The following is a 19894-nucleotide window of genomic DNA, read 5'->3' on the forward strand; positions in this document are numbered from 1 at the left end:
ATCAATACACACACACAGAAGAAATATGTACACAATTCCAGGGACTTCACAGATGCACGGAAGCACAAGCCCCAAGTTAAGAACCCATGATTTAGAGGTATTTATAAATGATCAGTTATTTTTACATTATGTCCACCGTCAGCAGCACCTCATAAATCTTCAATAAGAAGGTGCTGCTGAATGAGTTAATATTAAAAACGGATCAGCCTTCCCCGAAATTCCTCAGCCAATGACCATCTCAGCCCGTGGGCAGGCTTTCAGGCCCATCACCTGTAAGGAAAGAGCAATGACCTTGGCTTATTCTGACAAGCAAAAACATAGGCATAGAGCCTTCTCCACGTGACCAGCAGAGGCTCCCACCGTCTCCCCTGACCACATTCTGGGGCTTCAGTTTCCCATCCTCCTCAGAGTTCAGTAAAAAACTCCTTTCCTCCAACTCCCAAATCAGGACAACGTGATTCTGAGATGTAACTGCAGCCTCCTTTTCGCTGTGCTGCCTTTTAATTAGGCATCAAGAAGCCCTGGAGATCACACTGCTCCCTCGTAATGGCGTGTTCCCGAAAATTACTGCCATCGGATTAAATTAAGGAAAGGTTATTCAATGGATTCGTCGGGCATATCTCAGTGGTGTTGGGTTAGCATCATGGACTATCTAGCTGTTATTGTTATTTACAGAGCGAGGTGTCAACACACGTCCTTCTGGAAGGTTATTGATGAGACAAACTAGTTCTCATGGAATAGTTAAGAGAGGCTGAGAAATCATAGCTGAAATTGGAACATAAGGATTTTCACCAATCAGACGCAGAGGAAGAAGCATCTAACCTTAGTTGAGAGTATACTATCGTGAACTGAATTGTGTTCCCCCACCCAAATTCATATATTGAAATCCTAAGCCCAGTACCTCAGAACATAACTATATTTGGAGACAAGGTCGTTGAAGAAGTAAATGCGTTAAAATGAGATCTTTAGGGTAAGCCCTAATCCAGTACGATTTGTGTCCTCATAAGAAGAGGAAATTTGGACACAGACATGCCCACACAGAGGGAAGGCCATGTGAAGACACACAGAGCAGACAACCATCTACAAGCCAAGTAGAGCGGCCACAAAAGAAACAACTCTGCCGACACCTTGATCTCAGACTTTCAGCCTCTAGAACTGTGAGAAAATAAAGTTCTGTTGTTTAAGCCGCTCAGTCTATGGCACTCTGTTACGGTAGCCCTAACAAACTAACACACACACTGTACGCTAGATGAGTACCTGGCATCTACAATTACATTGGATCCTCATTGCATTCTTTACTGTCTGCATTTCATGGATGAGGTGACTCACTTGCTCAAGGTCTTACCAGCAGGTGAGTGGCAGAACCAGGATTTGAACCTCGCTCAGTCTGACTCTGCTGCCTGCCACACTTTTCTGCATCAGATTGCCATGAGGAGAAAGGGCAGTCACTGGCCTGCATGAAGTTTGAAAGTCCCTTCCGATATAAACAGTCTATGGTTTGGTACGCCGTGGAGGTGCAGACATATTTTTAGCAAGCTCTAGTGTCTATCATACCCTTGAAAGAGTGCCACCCTCACTGAGGATTCTTTATGAAAAAGTGTGTAGATCTTCGAGAAATGTTAGAGAAGGTGCCAGATGCTCCTCTAGGAAGAATCGGAATCCACACTGGCAAATTGATGTCTCTCTGTTGCTTTGAGAAATCGTTGAGCTCAGCATTCCATGTCCATCATGATTTGCCTCTGCCCACCCCCTTCTCCAGCCGAATCTCCGGCCACAAGCTTGCTGAATCCAACTATGCAGAACTTCCTTGCAGTTCCCTGAACAATTTGCACTCTTTCCTGCCTTGGTGTCTTTGTTCATGCTGTTGCTTCTTCCTAGAGTGTCCTTCCCAGCATGTCTACCCGGTGACCCCTTACTCACCCTCCCAGCGTTACCCTTCAAATGTCCCCTCTTTCAGGAGGCCTTCTTGACTTCATCTGGAAGAATCAGGGCTTCCTCCTCTGGGCAGTTGTTACACTTTGTCCATTTTCTATGTGACGGCCGCACCCTAAGGTGACCCCCACAATGAGTTACACCCTTTTATAATCCCCTCCCCGTCAGTATGGGCAGAACCAGTGACTTGCTTCTAACCAATAGTATATGAAAAGCGATACGGTGTCACTCCCTTGATTGGGTTACCTTTTATGACAAAGATGATGGGATGGCACTCCTAAGATTACCTTACATTATAGAAGACTCCATCTTAGTAGGCTGGAGAGAGAGAGACTCCCTTGCTAGCTTGGAAGATGTCAGCTGCCATGTGTGGGCCATATGGCGAAAAACTGTGAATGGCAGCTAGAGTCAGAGAGCAGCCCCTAGCCAACAGTCAGCAAAATGGTGGGGTCTTCCATGACACTGTCATGAAAGATAAACTCTGCCATCAACTGAATGAGTTTGAAAGTGGATCCTTCCCTAATCAAGCCTTCGAATGAGAACACAGCCCTGCCAACACCTTGATTGCAGTCTTTTGAGATACTGAGCTGAGGAACCAGATAGACGATCCCCAGACTCCTGACCCATGGAAACTACGAGATAATAAATGTGCATTGTTTAAGCTCCCAAATTTGTTATAATTTGTTACACAGCAATAGATAACTAATACATTCTATTACAACACATAGCCAGTATTATTCTTTATATATTATTCCCAAGTAGATGGAAGCCATGAAAACAAGGACTAGAGTTCAGCTCTTTCAGCCCCACATGGTGCCTGGCACATAGTAGGCACCTGATACATGTTTGTTGAATGAATGAATGAGTATGATTTAAGGCTCCACTTGATTTTAAAAAAATCTATAATTCTAGGATATTAGAACGCCATGTATTGTTACCTTCATAGATGGTCAATAAGCATATCAAATTTCCAAGGAATAAAGAAGAATGCAGAGAGCGGGCATTCTTCTGTAACAGTTATAGATTCTTTGACACAATTTGCCAAGTAAATGTAATAACAATGTCTGCCGAGTGTCTTTGAGGATGGCCAAAGTCAAAGGCAAAAATCACAAAACCTGCTGAAAGGCAGCTAGGACCATTAGCTGCTATTTGAAACCCGGAGGCAAAGAGACATTAGGAACCTCAAACCAGTCAGAGGAAGAGTCATCATTCAGCGTGGAGCCAGAGACAGAACTCTACACCTAAATCTGCTCAGAACCCCCAGAAAACTCTTCATGCCTCCCCCTCGTCCTTGTCTTCCCCTCCCCTTCTCCTCTTCTGCCCTAGGAACAAACACTTAATTCTTAGAGCTAGAAAAGTCTGCTGATCCCTGCCTCCCAAGCCCCTCGTTGTACAGATGGCAAGACTGGGGCACGGAGAGAAAGGACTTGGCCAATAATATACAGAGGATCCCAAGGACAGCGTTCTTTTTCAGAATCCCGGAAGACTGAAGTTAAAAATAAAAACACACAAAACAAAAAGTCTGCTTGAGGAGCAGTGAGGAAATGAGGCAATTAACCAGAAATTTAAAGCACCTGGCTATTAAAAACCAAAACGTTTTACAGGATCAATACAGGCAAGGCAAGCTAAGGAGTTATTTTCTGAAAGCAATTCTTAGAGCAGACCGGACCTCCCCTGGTCCCAGGCACTGCACTACCTGCTTTACAAGCATTATCTTCACTAGCCTTCCAACTATTCCTTTTTTTTTTATAGCCCTTTCTATAGCTCTTTTTTTTTTTTTTTTTTTTTTAATAAATGAAGAAACTGAGGCTCGGAGAGATGACGCGATTCCTCTAGGGTTATATAAGCTGGAATTATTTAACCAAGTCTGTCTGCAGTACTGATCCTTTGCTGTGATGCTGAAAGAAGGCTCAGAGAAGGGGATGCCAGCTGGGGAGCCTTGTCTGGGACCCTCACACCAGGGCTCATCACGCTCCCCTCCAGCCACCCATTAGTAAGTTTGATGCACACAACACGACATCTCCCGAATGTCTGCTCCAGGAGGGCAGGAACCATGGTGGTCTTGTCCTTACTGGATCCCCAGAACAGTTGCCTGGCAGAACAGAGGAGGAGCTAAGGAAAATTTGAATGATGAGTGAATGGACAGAGTGAAGGCATGAATTGATGCCCCAGTTAACCACGTGGATGTGTGCATGGTAAGGACGTTTTTGCTGGGGGCTTCTCTAATCTGAACCAAGCTGATGTGTGGAGTGAGTGTCCCTGTGTAACTAATATATAATCCTCTGATTAAAGAAGCCCTTCCAGACTTCGTAGCAATCGGATTACACAAGCACTCCTGATAAAGTCAATTCCACCGCTCTGCCTCTTTCCAGCCCACAGATCAGCTCCCTGCCATTTATTATTGCCATCAGGGTTTGCTGTTTCCCCAAAGCTGTGTGAGAGAAGTCAGCCGCAATCTCATCTGTCTTAAGACAAGGTACAGTGAGAACATGTAGTGGGCAAGCGTGGTGGGGGGTTAACAACACAGACTTTGGGGAAACCACTTCATAGCCTAGACACTCAGTTTCCTCATCTGTGAAGTGGGGATCATAATAATATCCGTTTCACAGGATCCGTTGTGAGGATTAAAAAGAAATAACACCTGTAAAGGGCTTAGCTCTTTGGAAGCATTCAGTAAATTTTCCTTTTAGCTACAAATCAGAAAGCCTGGGACAGACACCTCTAGCTGCCACTGGGACTGTGGACCAGACAATGACCTTCTCCAGCCTTGACGGTCCTATCCATAACCAAGGGTGGGAGAGGAAGAGAACTAAGGATGCGTTCAACAGTAATTACTGAGCACTTACTATGTGCTTGTCCTGGAGCTGAGCACCCAACACAGAGGTGAAGGAGCTATGGTCCTGTTCTTGAGAGCCTCCCGTGCAGTAAGAGCTTTGACCGAGACAGATGCCAAGCCTTGTGGAAGTGCTTGGTACATGCCAGGCAGGGCGATAAGCACTTTGCATACCTGAGTTCAATTGATATTCATTATAACACTAATGGCAGTGCCACTGGCCCCATTTTACAAGTAAGGGCACTCAGGTGCAAAAGCCCTCCATGACTTGCCCAAGGTCACACAGGCAACAAATTTCAGAGATGGGCTCTGAACCTGGAGATCAACTCTGTGCTCTAACGTCTTTCTAGCACAAACACCACATGATTCTCCATTACCATGAGACAGACTCTTTGGAGGTTATACCCAGGCTAAGATAAATACCTGTATCTCTCTTCTTCTCCTGAGGTTTTTGTGCTTTCTCTTTTTCTCGCCTCTCTCTTATCTCCCTGCACTTCCACCAATACTGTCTGCGTTATCTACTAGTCATAGAGGCGAATGCATTCCTTTTCTCTGCTGATACCATCCCCACTGATATTTCAGGGAAGAGATAGGCTGTGGTACTGGAGCAGAAGTGATAACTCCAGTGGCTAACCTTCTTTCTTTAGGGATCCCAGAGCTGGGAGAGGCTCCCTAGGACACCCTACACCAGATGGCTTTGAGTGTCCTCCTCCTTTGTCCAGACTGAGAGCCCTGGGGGTCCCCCAATCCTCTTCATCTCCATCTCTCTCAATGATATCTTTTTATTAACCCCCTGCTCATTCTCTCCACCATAGAATGTCAGCTTACCAACCAGGAGCCATTAGTGTGTGACTTGTTTTTAAACTCTGACATGCCCAGCCCACCTTGCAAGAAATGTGGTCTTTATGCCGCTCGCATAGGGTACCTTTTAGCGTCTTCAAACCAAACACCTGAGAGGCTGCACAGCACAGTGACTGAGTAAGAACTCTGGAGCCAGATGGCCTGGGTTCAAATCCCAACTCTTTCATCAGCTACCGCTGTAACCTTGGGGTTAGTCATGTCCCTACATCTCGGTTTTCTGTCTGTTTTACCAGAATGATGATGATGGTTGTGGTAGTGGTGGTGGTAGTATCTCTCTTTACAGAATAATTGGGAGGCTGAGTGAGTTAAAATTTTTACAAATGTTTAAAACAGGGTCTGGCACTCAATAAACATTAGCTATATTTTTCTATATGTCCCATGGGAAATGCATCTCCAATGAAATTAACCTCTATTGTCTTCTCAGGATACGTTCCAGTAGATAAGAGGGAAGGGGAGAAGCTCCAAATGACTATGAAATAGAAAAAGAATTTCAAAAAGTTCCATAGAAAAGAGGAGAAACTAACAACGTTAGGCGAACCTATGCGCTGCGTCGTGCTTTCACTTACTGCACAGGACGTGGTATTTACAGCTGTGCTCTGGAGACGCAGGGAAGGTTTAGAAGCTTCATTTTACAGATGAGCAGGGAAGCCATTTGCCATGGGTCTCTCAACTAGTAAAGGGACGTTCTGAGGTTGGAATAATGGTTTTCTGCCCAATATCCAGTGTGCAATTCGATATGTTGTCCCTTGGTTAAAGCAAAAGCACATGAGAAATAAACCACCAAAAATCCTGTTCAACACAAAGCACTTCTGAGTTGAATACAATTTACTCTTCTTCCCTCTGTCTTTTCAACTGCTCCAGTCCAAGTTTCCAGGAGTATCCACAGGAGAAGGGCATTGATTTGCCAGAGTTGGGTAACAATAATGGACTATATTAAAAGTGGCTTTGGTGAAGACAGCCACGGGAAGCCTGCAGCGGACACAGGAGAATTCTGTTTTCCTTCTGAAGAGGGCAGTATGCAACCAAAGCCAGGTCTGCTCACGTACTCAGGGTTTCCTTCCAGGTCTTGAAGGCTGGAGGCAGTGCAGCCCTCAGAAGCGCAGGCATCTTGGGTTTCCAAGAGCTTATTTCTGAACGACAAACACATCTTCAGACGTGAAATAGGATTCTTGAGGTTTGAGCACAGTTACACACTGCCTCGCATCCAAGGGTACCCAGTGCAAACTGATAACGAAGGAGGTCACGCAAGATGGCTGGAAGAAACCCCAATGAGTTCTTTTTCCATGTTCTTGCACCTGTCTGCCCCCCAAATTGGCCTCTATGACATTAAACAATAGCACAGCATCCCAGATGGTCTCTGATGTTTGCAGAAGGAAACGTTTCTTTTTCAACTAAGACCTGTGTTCAACAGTAGCTTCTGCTGCCTAAAGCAAAACACCTTCTTGCAAATATCCTCTGCACAGAAATAAAATGTTGGGAATGGGGATCTTAGCTCCTGGGATGCATTTATCAAGCCAATCACAATAATTATAATTAGAACACAAAGTAAGCGAAAGCTTAGCATGAAATACATTTGCAGAAAACCTGAACTGCATACAATGAAGCCCTGCCTGGTGGCATTTTGAGGTTTGCCATTAATATATTTTGGGGGTGAGGGAGATTGCTTTTTTTCTTAAATACCTTTGGCTAGTTACGTCAAGGCTTCAATGGCAGTTAAGAGGGAGAAAGAAAGATAAACATCATTAACTGCTGTAACAGAGCTGTCAGATGCATGTCCAAGACACTGGCTGTTTAAGACACCCTCTCAAACATGTTCACTGGGCATTAATTTAATCAAGCTCTGTTTTAGGGAAATGAAGAAGAGAATTGACAATCTGGGGAGAATAATATAACTTCAATTCCTAGCCTCAGTTCTGGGAATGCACTAAGCTAACAGGGTACAAAATCCCTCCATGTTTCCCCATTGTCCAAAAAAGAAAATCCATTCCCTTCATTCAGGTGTCACCTCTTTGATTGATAAAGTCCTTACCATTTTCTCCTCCCATAAAGCTGGTCTGTCTCAGCCGTTACAACACTTATCATACTCGTTTTTACCTTAATTTATGTGGTCTTTCTTCCCTGCTAGACTAACTTCCTTGAGCTAAGAGATTTCATTTTTTTAATTGGGGTCTCCAACACTCAGCACAAGATCCAGGACAGAATAGGTGATGGGAAAATGGTGAATGCAGAGTGATCAAATAAGTAAATGAATGAAGCAATGCTCCATCCTTCTGGGTCCAGCTCAGACCTACTCCTTCAGGTGACACCCCATCTCTCCCTCTCCCAGATAGAAGTCAGGTGGTTCTAGAATGGCAATTCCAGAATATTTGTAGGGAAAATATGTCTTTCTATAGAAGATAGATTAGGAGAGACAATTCAGGTTGGAGGGGATGTGTGCGAGGTAGGGGTGTGTGTGTGTGTGTGTGTGTGTGTGTGTGGAGGTCACTACTGGGCTCCTTAGAAAGCCACCTCTGAATAAAAGCACAGGCTTCCCTTAGATTGTATTGGGGGGCGACGGGGATGAGAGTCTCTAAACCAGCCTTGGAGTATCTTCCCATTTGTCTTGGTATGGGAAGGCATAGAATACTTTTTTCCCAACCCACTTCATACACATTTTAAAAAAACGTTTATTTTGAAATAATTGCAGATTCACATGCAGTTGTAAGGAATAATACAGACATCCCATATACCCTTCACTCGGTTTCCGCCAGTGTTGACAAGATCACAACCCTGATCCTGACATTGATACAATCCACCCACCTTATTCCAATATCTCCAGTTTTCTATTTTATCTGCATGTGTGTGTGTTGTGTCCACTTTATATTTGTGAAAACGTTTTTCCCACCTACTGGAGATCGGGCAGGAGTCCAGTCTGATCTATCCCTGCACTGGAGTTGGCTCCTGCAGACACCAGTATATGCTTGAAGAGATCGGTTTCTTGCACACAGTAGGTGCCCAACAATCGTCCGCATAAACACAGGAACTTGAATGTTAGTGTGTGCAAAAAGGGACCGCGAGCTTTCAAGGTGAAAATTGAGCCTGAAGCATTTAGTATTTTAGGGTCAAAAAGTTGGTTAATCCCCGCCCCCCCCCCGTTGTGAATTAGCTAGTTTGCTAGGTGCACCAAAGCGATCCTGACGAACAGGCTTCGATCGCGGAAAAGCAGTTTTTGAGGTCCAGCCCCCCCGGCCCGCGGCTGGAGAAGGGGGGGACTCGCATTATCCTCCCACCCCTACCTGCACTTTCACCCCTTTCTTCCCTGGGGTTGGACTGTTTCACCCCGTCTCCAGGCAACCGCCAGGCGCGAAGCCGGACGTCATTTCCTGAAGAGCCCGCGGGGGGGAGGGGGCGGAGAGGGGGAGGGGCAAGGGGGCGGGGCCAAGACTGGGCTGGCGAGAGCGACGGCGTCGGAACTCGCTGGAAGATCGGCCCCGGGGCTGCTCAACAGTTCTCAAAGTCCCGGCTCGCGGCCGCGCGGCTCCGTCTGCGCGCGGGGGTTCGGGGGGCGCAGGGGTCCCCGGGCTGCTGCCTCCCAGGGCTGCCCCGGACATGCCCCGCACCCCCTGCCGGACGCCCGTGCGGCTCCATCAGCTGCGATTCGGGGGGCTCTGGGACTAGAGCGCCCCCCACCCCAACTTATGACTTTGGGGTCCCCCAGCCCGAGAGGAACGGGCGGCCCGGCTGGGGGAGCCCCGGGCATGGTGTGACGGGGCGGTCAGCTTTGCTGGGCACCCCCCCACCCCACTGCAGCCACCCGTCGTCTCTGTGCCCTCCAGAATGTAGCTGCTCTCTCCGTGTCCCCCCGGACTCCAGCCGCAGTAGCCGCGACCTCAGGGCTCCAGCCGCCAACTCCTTGTCCCTTGGAACCCCGCCGCCGTCTCCGCCTTGCCCGGACTTCAGCCGCTGTCTCCGCGTCCTCTGGACTCCAGCCTCCGTCTCTGCGCCCCGAGGACTCCAGTTTCGCGACCCCCTCCGTCTTCGCGCGCCCGGGACTCTAGCACTGGTCTCCGCGATACCCCCAGGATTCAGGCACTGTTTCCGTGCCCACCCCCCGTCCCGCCCAAGCCCAGACTCCGGCAGCCGTCTCTGCGTCTCCCAGGATCCAGCCCCTGTCTCGGCGTCCCCCCAGCTCCCAAACCCAGACTCCGGCTGCGATCTCCGCGCTCCCGGGGATCCAGCTGTCGCGCCAGTGCCAGCGAGTGCAGCGGCTGCCCCACCGCGCGCCCCGAGCCCGCCCGGCCCTCGGCGGGGAGATGAACGCGCAGCTGGACGGCCTGTCGGTGAGCTCGTCCTCCACCGGCTCGCTGGGCTCCGCGGCCGGGGCGGGCGGCGGCGGCGGGGGCGCGGGGCTGCGACTGCTGTCTGCCAACGTGCGCCAGCTGCACCAGGCGCTGACGGCGCTGCTGAGCGAGGCGGAGCGGGAGCAGTTCACGCACTGTCTGAACGCCTACCACGCGCGCCGCAACGTCTTCGACCTGGTGCGCACCCTGCGCGTGCTGCTGGACAGCCCGGTCAAGCGGCGTCTGCTGCCCATGCTGCGGCTGGTCATCCCGCGCTCTGACCAGCTGCTCTTCGACCAATACACTGCCGAGGGTCTCTACCTGCCCGCCACCTCCTCCTACAGGCAACCCACCTGGGGCGGCCCCGACGGCGCGGGGCCCGGGGAGGTGCGCCTAGTGAGCCTGCGGCGCGCCAAGGCCCACGAGGGCTTGGGCTTCAGCATCCGCGGGGGCTCGGAGCATGGCGTGGGCATCTATGTGTCGCTGGTGGAGCCAGGCTCTCTGGCCGAGAAGGAAGGGCTGCAAGTCGGGGACCAGATTCTGCGTGTCAACGACAAATCCCTGGCCCGGGTGACCCACGCTGAGGCCGTCAAGGTAGGGCTCTGGTTTGGGGGTGAGTACGGGACAGAGTGGCGAAGCTCCTCATATTGGCATTAAGTCCATGCTGTGTGTCCTTAGGCAAATCGCTTGACCTTTCTGGGTACCGTTTTTCTTAAAAGTATTTCTTTAAAACAGGAACATCTAGTTTTTTGAGCAAATAGATGCCAGGCGCTTGGGATATAGTGGTGGGCAAAACGGACATGGACCCTGCCTTCATGGGGCATAAAGGCTAGTGCGTGGGAGACAGGCATTATCAAACATTTAGGCAAATGTGTGATTACAAAATGCGAAAGAGGCTGTGGGTTCTTATGAGCATTGAAAGAGAGAAGGTCTCTGCTTGGCATATAGTCAGTTATCAGTGGGTGACCTCCCCTTCTGCTGTTGTTATTCTCATTATTCTCTAGGCTTTTGCCCCTGAAAGAAAGTTCTGTTAGCTTCAGAGTGGTCCAGGGAGGCTGGTCTGGTGACCCACAGAGTTCTGGCCTGACCCTGCTGTTTATTGAACCAGGCCATGTATCTTGGGACACGTCACTTGCCCCCTCATAACCTCTGGTTCTCACTTGGACTGTAAGTGTCTCTAACCTTGTTGGGAAGGAGGCATCTGCCTGAATGTCAAAAATCAATCCCCCACCCCCTTGAGAGTAGTTGTACTTTTTGTGTCTGTTAATTGAGAAAAATAACCTCCTGACAACTAGCTCTTAGGGATTTAATCATGCTGTTTAAAGGAATGTACATGTTTGCTGGTCTCGTGCCCAGGGCTATTGCAGATCAACTGGAGTATGAGGTGGAGAGCGTTTGGTTTATGTGTGGATTCAGGGATCCCTTGCAGGGGTACACACACCACCACCACCACCACCACCACCACCTCCACCTCCACCACCACCACCACCTTTGTGTGCAAGAAGTGAAGGGTTCTGGGGAAAAGGAACAGTGACACAATCTGCTTCTGCAGGGAAAATGCTTCCCAGGGGATTGGGGCTGCCTGTGACCCAGCTTCTCACCACCCCACCACCCGCCCCTGCCTGGGGTCCCCTCTATGCAGGCGTTTTGGACTCCAGCGGAGGGCCTGCAGGCTGCTGGGGAGCGCGTAGGCAGCAGAGGTCCCCAGGCTACTTCCTGTGTCTGTTAATGACCTGTGGCCAGGCGCATCTTGAACCCACTTCCTGACTGTTCACCTGGGGCATGACCATCCTCTGACCTTGGCTTCCCTCATTTGCTTCCTGATCTGTCTGCCCCTCAGGGAGGCCCCTGGGGATTTTAGAAACTTCTTCACTGCTTCTGAAAAAAGACGGATGAGTTTATATTGTTCAGGGGTGCAGCGGACGAAGCTCCTTGTGGGTTTCCTGGCATCCTCCTCTCTGTCTCCTCCCCCCAGCCAATCTCTTCCTGTTACCTGACATTCCACCTATTTATAAAGAGATAGTCCATTAGCCTTTGACCCGAAAAGGTCTGGAGTTCCCAGATGATCCATTTATACTTGAAAGATACTTGATCCAAATGGTCATTTATAAACGTGGATTCAATTTTCATGGCAGTTTAAAAGGACTCAGGTAGCTTAATCATCCAAGGTGATAGACTTGGGAATGGCCTCAGGTAACCTGGACTTTCAAAACACTGAGTCTCCCTTCAGTTCCCACCCCAGACTCTGCGGCACCTCTAAGGCTGGAGCTGCTCAGTAGTGAGTTTCCGTTTGGCCCTCCCCCATCTCGTTGATGGCGCTCTGCATCTTCTCCCTGAACGTCCCTCGACTACCCCAAGGTGCTGCTACCCGGTGACTCAGAACAGCACCAGGCCTTCGCTCCTGTGTTTACTCCTGTTGCTTCCAGAGTCAGACCTGAACTCTCTTGGAACAGCTTTTGAAGCTGCCGAACTGCCCTTGCTTGGGGGGGGGGGGGGCGGGGGCGGGGTGGTGTTGATAGGAGAGAACTGCCCTTGGATGGGTGAGAGCCAGTGCGATCCCGGCAGCTCCTTACCCCTGTCACTTTTCCTGAGCAGGCTGAGGGAACACTTGCCTCTCGGGTGACCCTCTTCCTTCCGGCCAATGCCAGACACATAACTAGCCTGGAACACACCCCTTTGGACCCTCCAGAAGCAACAGGCAAACGAGTGCCGCTTTGTGTCACCTTAACTCCGGGGAGAAAGGGGGACGGACTTTCCATGGATGGAATTTAAAACGGAGGAGGCGGAACCTCATCTCTGAGGCCTCAGGAGGGCCTGGGCTTGCAGGATGGGCGGGAGTTTCAGGGACAGTTTAGAACACTTGCAGCTGTTGACACATTTCCACAAAATTAAAGGTGTTAAGTCCCTTAACTGAAAGCCCAAAGAGGCCCCGGCTTCTCTACGAGATACAAACTGCCCTTAACCGGGATTTCTGCACTTCCAGCCCCTCTTTATAAGCTACGGTGCAGGGATTTTAACTTCAGATTTTATTCAAATGGCACCAGTGTTTCTGCTTCTGTCCTTCTTCTGTTCCAGGATATCACGTTGCATTTAGTAGGAGACGTGTTTTCTTTTTTCTTCTTCTTCAATTTTATTTGTTTATTTCATTTGTTTATTTTTTGCTTCCTCCCACAGTTTTATTCAAGTATAGCTGGCAAGTAAAAATTGTATGTATTTAAGGTATACAATGGGATATTTGATACACCTTTATATCGCAAAATGATTACCACAACTAAGCTAATTCACATATCCATCACTTCACAGTTACTTTATTTTCATGATAAGAACACTTAACACGTACTCGCTTAGCAAATTTTAAGAATACAGTTCAGAATTATTAACTGTAGTCACCGTGCTGTGCATTAGATCCTTAGAACCTACTCATCTTATACCTGGAATTTTTACCAATATCTCCCCTTTCCCCCACCCCCAAACCCTGGCAACCACTATGCAACTCTCTACTTTCATGAGGTCAACGTTTTTAGATTCCACTTATAAGTGAGATCATGCAGTATTTGTCCTTCTGCGTCTGGCTTATTTTGCTTGGTATAATGTCCTCCAGGTTCATCTGTGTTGTCACAGATGGCAAGATTTCCTTTTTTAAATGGCTGAATAATATTCCATTGTACGTAAATTATGTGCCACCTTTACTTTCTCCCTTCATCTGCCAGTAGACACTTAGGTTGTTTCCATGTTTTGGGTATTGAGGAGATATGTTTTCAATCTTGAAATCTTTATTTTTCCTCTGCAGGTAGAAAGTGGGGAAAGATCCTCTGAGCTTCTCAAAGGAGAGATTAATTGTGTGTGTGTGTGTGTGTGTGTGTATAAAGAAAATTAAATTTTAGGAATCAAATTCCTTAAGAGTTGATGAATCAGAGAGGGTCACCTCCTCTCAGTGAACAGAGGAGATTGAGTATACAAGGGTTCTTCCACTTCTCTTCTGACAAATCAAATATCCATTGTTAGGGCAAGTTCAGTGAGGATTTTATCCTCTGTCTGATGGGGCTCCCATCCCTCTCTTGAAGACTATTTGCTAAATCAGCAGGGACAGGTGCGGATAAGGCAAGCCATTTACTATTTGCATTATGTTGAAACGTTTGATTTTTGAAAAGTCTATCTTGAACGAACAGGAGCCAAGGTAATAATAATAACAAAGTAGATCTTTCAAAGATTTTCAGCCAAAAATGCTTGATAAATTGGCCAGGAAGTCCACAGGCCAGGGATGTTGGACTCTGCTGCACATTTGTCGTGTGACCTTGGGCCAGTCACTGACTCTCCACGGGTCCTAGGGTGGATGAGCCAGGGCTGCCCAAGGTCCCTTCCAGTTCAGACAGTCTGTGATTTGCTCAGTATGTACTACACAGAGCCGTTTAGAACGTCTAATCCGGTGTTTTCTTGTTCTTTTGGAATTGATTTCGTTTATCGCAGAGTAAAGAAAGTTGGCTAACGATTGGGAGACAAGAATCTTGGCACTCTTGGGTAGCCTCCTACCAAATCAAGAAATTGATGGCTTATACACTGTGCTGGCAAGAACTTGACTGCTGTCCCTCACCCCAAGAACACTAACCCTTGTGCCATTCCAGAGTACATGAGAACACGACAACAGGACTGTGGCATGCCCAGCACCACCCTGGGAGCATTCAAAATCAAATTCACTTTCTGAGTGAATTTGCTTTCTGAGTCCCTGATTCTTCCGGTAGCAGAATGCGGGGTATCCACGTGCCGCCGGGATGTGTGTGTATGGATGCGTGTGTTTCATCTCGATAAAAATTAAACGGCTTCATTACAGTCTCTGAATCCTCCCAGGTACATCCAAGGAGCATATTAGAATTTGAAACGTTCCAGAAGTTTAAACCAGTGGCTGGCCCTTTCATTTAATTAGAGTTATCACACCCTCCTTTCCTTTGCATAATAACCCGGGAAGAATCTGTCTGTATTAAATATAAGTTATTGTATTTGGTCTGGCACATTCTAAATGACACATTTGTCATCTTCCCATTGTACATGGTTGGCTGAAGCCATTACAAATTATTACCACTTCCAACTTTGTGTCTGAAACACAGCTCCTCCTCCCCTGTCTCATTCCTGTCTTCCAATTTGGAAACCATGGGTAATGTGTTCGTGGGGACACACAGGCTTTCCTCTGGCTCCGCACTCATTCTTGGGTCCTCTGAGTCCTGCCAGCAATGACATGTTGAAAGCTCACTATTAATAAAACCTTTATTGAATAAATGTTTGGTTGCTGGGCCCACAGCGTGATGCAGTACCTTGAGAGGGTGCATTTCTTTAATTTAGTCTTGTGTATTTATCTGACTCAAGCAGATCCTCAAGGTTTTAGAAAATGATGGTGCCTTTCACCTGGTTATTTACGGTTCAAATCAAAGAAGCATTTTCTAGGGTGGAAGAGAATGCCTTTATTTGTTTTTTTCAGGATTGATATTTTTATCGTAGAAGATTCCTGCCTCCTGCCTTTAAGCTGGACGGGAAAGAGGTGTAGAATCACTCCAGCGCTAGCTTCTTGTTTCTCCCCCTCCCCCTCCCGACAAACCCAGTTGTTTATTACCTGCCGTAGATTCATCATTTAGATGGAGCTACAGAGATAAGTAGGATCCTTTAACCCCCGACCAATTGGATTTTGTGCGCGGTGCTGCTTCCCACCTCCGCCTTTCTTCAGCCACAAGACACCCGGTCTGTACGCACCTGTCAAGTGCACGCAGCCCCTTGCCTGCCTGTCGGCTCGTGCTTGCTGCACATGTGCATTTCCTCCTGAGTCATAATCCCGCCCCCCCCCCGCCCCCCCTTCAAAGGGCTTTGCACTAAAGCAGGCGTTCCTGGGGATTAGGCTCCAACTGGCTTTCCAGCAAGGTTCTTTGATGACCTGGAAGGGCAGTGTTTGGTCTCCACGGCCTAGGGACCCCGGACTAGTGCCCAGCAAGGACCAGAGAATCTGATTAGAAGGAATGACACTTCATGGCTAGAGGTAGCTGCAGGCTGCAATACAAATCTTTCAAAGCCGATTCTATTTCTTCCTTTTTTCTTTTTCTTTAAAAACCCCCAAGCAAGAATCTGATGTTAATGTTGAGCTCACACAGACTTCTGATTGCGCCCCAGGGCGGGGCCGCCTTTTCAAGATTCCTGTGCTGCAGACATTTCCATTGTACTTTTACAGCAGGCCAGGTGGAAAGGGTGCAAAGAGCAAGAATCAGCCCCTCCATTTGCTTCCCATGCACTCGGGCATCAGCTGCAGGCGGCAGCACCATGGGGTCGGTGCACTTGTGTCTTAACCTTGCTTTCCGGAACACTACTGGGAAGAGAGGAGGCTGACTTCGTGTGTGTCTACTGTATGCTGGGTGCTTTCTCCCCTCCAGGGAAGGCAGGGAGGTCAGGAGGGTTGTGCCCAAGGAGGTGAAATTGACTAGCCCAGGGTTACCTTTGGGATTAGGAGTTAAGTAGCCCTTTTGCCTTACCTCCCCGCCTGGAACCCAGCCCCAGGGTTATGTACCCGTCCTTCTGGACGGCAATGCCAGCCCCCTGCTGGAAGGCAGGCAGATGGTACATTTTGTGCCTGACATTCAGGGGGCCTTTTAAAAACTATCCAAAGGCTTCATTTTACCAAGTGGGGAGTCTGCTGCTTACATGTCGAGAGAAAGTGGCATCTTTCAGTCCAGCCTGTCGTCAGGCAGAGCCGTTTGTCCGCTGGTGCTCTACGCAGCACTTACCACACCCAGGCCTGTGGCTTGTACTCGGAAATCAGAGATGACCAGTATACAGCCCGTGCCCTCAGGGAGTCACGAGGGGGGACTTGGATCCATCCATGGCCACAGGTCACCAAGTGTTGTTGTTTTTTGTTTTCTTAAATTTATTTATTTATGGCTGCATTGGGTCTTCGGTGCTGCGCGTGGGCTTTCTCTAGTTGCAGCAAGTGGGGGCTACTCTTCGTTGTGGTGCCCGGGCTTCTCATTGCAGTGGCTTCTCGTGTTGCGTAGCACGGGCTCTAGGTGCGCGAGTTTCAGTAGTTGTGGTGCACGGGCTCAGTAGTTGTGGCTCGCAGGCTTAGTTGCTCCGCGGTATATGGGATCTTCCTGGACCGGGGATTGAACCCGCGTCCCCTGCGTTGGCAGGCGGACTCCCAACCACTGCGCCACCAGAGAGGTCCCACCAAGTGTTTTAAGTGCCGTGACATCTGCATGCATCTGCATCCCTGCCACCCTCTCCAAAGCAGCATCGCCCCCACCCCCCAACTCCTCCATCCTTGTACCCTGCTTTAATTTCCTTCAGCACACTTGTCACTACCAGGACATTTTACTGTTTATCATCTGCCTTCCCCACTTCGAGTAAGCTCCATGAGAACTGAAATTTGACCTGCATTACTCACTGACACACCCCCAGCACCTCCACAGTGCCTGGCACACAGTAGGTGTTTTAATAAATAAATATTTGCTGAATGAATGGAATGATCTTACTCCCAATACAATGCTGCTGACTTCAGGATTCCTTGGTTCTTGAGTGGGATTGCTTAAGAAAGTCTGTGGGTTGCAGTGTACTGGGTGCTGGATAGAAAAATCAAGGAAAGCCATAGGCTCTACTGTGTGCTGTACCAGGAAGCTAGTTGTGTGGCTGTGAGCAGATCACGTGACATCTCTGAACCTCAGCTTCAGAACTGTGAAATGGGCAGAGCTACCTCCCACTTGCCTCCTTCCCAGGATGGCCGTAGGGATCAAATGTGTTAATAGGTATGAAAACCTACTGAATAGGAAACCCTCTAATACCATTTAAGTGAAAGACCTTAAACAAAAGTGTGGTCTGTGACGGTGGGCAATAGCTTTTTGTTTTTTTCTTTTTCTTTTTTCAATAAATTTATTTAGGGCTTCCCTGGTGGCGCAGTGGTTGGGAGTCCGCCTGCAGATGCGGGGGACACGGGTTCGTGCCCCGGTCCAGGAGAATCCCACGTGCCGTGGAGCGGCTGGGCCTGTGAGCCACGGCTGCTGAGCCTGCGCATCCGGAGCCTGTGCTCCGCGGCGGGAGGGGCCCCAACAGTGAGAGGCCCGTGTACCGCAAAAAAATTTTTTAAAAATTAAAAAAAAAATTATTTACTTTTTATTTTTGGCTGCGTTGGGTCTTCGTTCCTGCACACAGGCTTTCTCTAGTTGTGGTAAGTGGGGGCTGCTCTTCGTTGTGGTGCGCAGGCTTCTGTTGTGAAGCACAGGCTCTAGGTGCACGGGCTTCAGTAGCTGTGGCACGTGGGCTCAGTAGTTGTGGCTCGCGGGCTCTGGAGCACAGGCTCAGTACTTGTGGCGCACGGGCTTAGTTGCTCCGCGGCATGTGGGATCTTCCCGGACCAGGGCTTGAACCCATGTCCCCTGCACTGGCAGGCAGATTCCTAACCACTGCGCCACCAGGGAAGCCCTGGGCAATAGCTTTTTCCAACTCTGCAGCCCAAATTGACCCTAAGAGACCCCTTCAGTTATTTCATTTGTCACTTTGCTTTTAATTTAAAAATCACATTCCCAGAAGCCTGTGTCTGAGATTCCAAAATAGAATCATTTATGCATTCTGCAGCAATCAATGAACCAATTTCGGGTGAGATGTATCTTCTGGCTTTTTATTATTAAAAAAAAAGAAGAAACACTTCAGGTTTCCAGAGACCTCAACATTTCAGGTGAAGGGCAAGTTCCTACTAATCACGTGTATGTTTCAAAGCTGCTCTATCTGAGAATGCATAAACGTTTTTTTTTTCTTCCTTTTCAGTCCCAGCCCCTTTGCCTCTTCCCGCTCTGAGAATTTGTGTTCCTTCTGCTGAATTGGCTGTGGTACTGCTTCAGCTGGCAGCCAGTTTCATAGTTATTTTTCCCTTCTACCTGAGTTTTCATAGTATCAGCATCCTCTCAACTTTGAGTGCAAAGCAGATAGAGCAGAGCCTCCCATAAACAAGTCCCAGGCTGTCCTCTTCACAGTACTTTTAGGCTGCAGGCTACAGGGAAGAACATAGTAAAGTGACATCAAAAGTGTGTTTCCAGACACCCAGGTGTTGGGGCCTTAAAAGTGGTGATTCACAAATTAACAAGCCCCCACCCCCAGACAAGTCTTAACCACTCTGAGGTTTGGGAAGCACATGTTTCTTTTGGATTCCACCCCTTCCCCCTTGCCTCCTTTCCTTGCCTCCACCCCCATTTATATCCACATAAAGACTTGATCAGAAAGGTAGATCGAGCCTGTCCCCATCCTTAGCTGTTTCGGAGCACAATTCCAGATGTGCAAGGTCAGCTGATATATTGGAAAATCAAGGGAAGGGAGGTCTGTACCCAAGAGGTAACTTTTGGAGATGGACCTGGGTTCATGTGACAGTGTACTTGGCGGGGACCTTGAGCAACTCCCTTTGCCTCTCTGTGACTCAGACTCCCACACTGGTGAGCCTGGTTCCCTGTCCTTACAAACAGGTCACTGACGCCGTTGCACATCAAAAGTTTGAGAAATAAGGATGTAGAGGTCCCACTGAAAGGATTGAAACGAAAAATGCTATCGACTGAATTTGCTTGGCTTTGAAAGTTTTCCGTTGTGCCTGTTGAAAAACAAAGAAAAATTCATTTGGAAGAAAACTCTGGAACTTGGCGCTTTCTGATCCATTGTAGATGTTTGAATTGCACAGTCATTTACTAAATGTAATCCATATTCCCACATAGACAGAGTTTCTTTAAAAATGTAATTGCTCCTATCTGGATGTTGGCATCTGCATTTTCATTTTACAGCAGTAATCAAGCCCAGGGATTGAGTGGAATTTTATGCCCCGACCTCCCTTAAAAATGTCGGGAGGCAAGATAGATGCATGGCCCAGAGGCCAGCGTGTGACAGCCTTGTTCCCCGATCAGCTGCATGCCCAACCTTGTTCCCCAGCATCCTTCCCTGTTGGGTG

The 19894-nt window shown here is 48.4% G+C and overlaps 1 protein-coding gene across 4 annotated transcripts in view; it reads left to right on the plus strand.

Annotated features, from left to right (window-relative positions):
• Positions 1-9059: 9059 nt before the first annotated feature.
• WHRN (whirlin) overlaps positions 9060-19894 on the plus strand; it is an 88591-nt gene continuing 77756 nt past the window's right edge. For all 4 annotated transcript variants that reach the window (XM_030858904.3, XM_060300571.2, XM_030858905.3 and 1 more), the window contains exon 1: positions 9060-10539. In XM_030858904.3, the coding sequence (XP_030714764.2) occupies positions 9919-10539 (621 nt within the window). In that variant the 5' untranslated portion in view covers positions 9060-9918. The remainder of the gene's footprint in view (positions 10540-19894) is intronic.

This window comes from Globicephala melas, chromosome 6, assembly GCF_963455315.2.
Source record: "Globicephala melas chromosome 6, mGloMel1.2, whole genome shotgun sequence".
Taxonomy (NCBI): Eukaryota; Metazoa; Chordata; class Mammalia; order Artiodactyla; family Delphinidae; genus Globicephala; species Globicephala melas.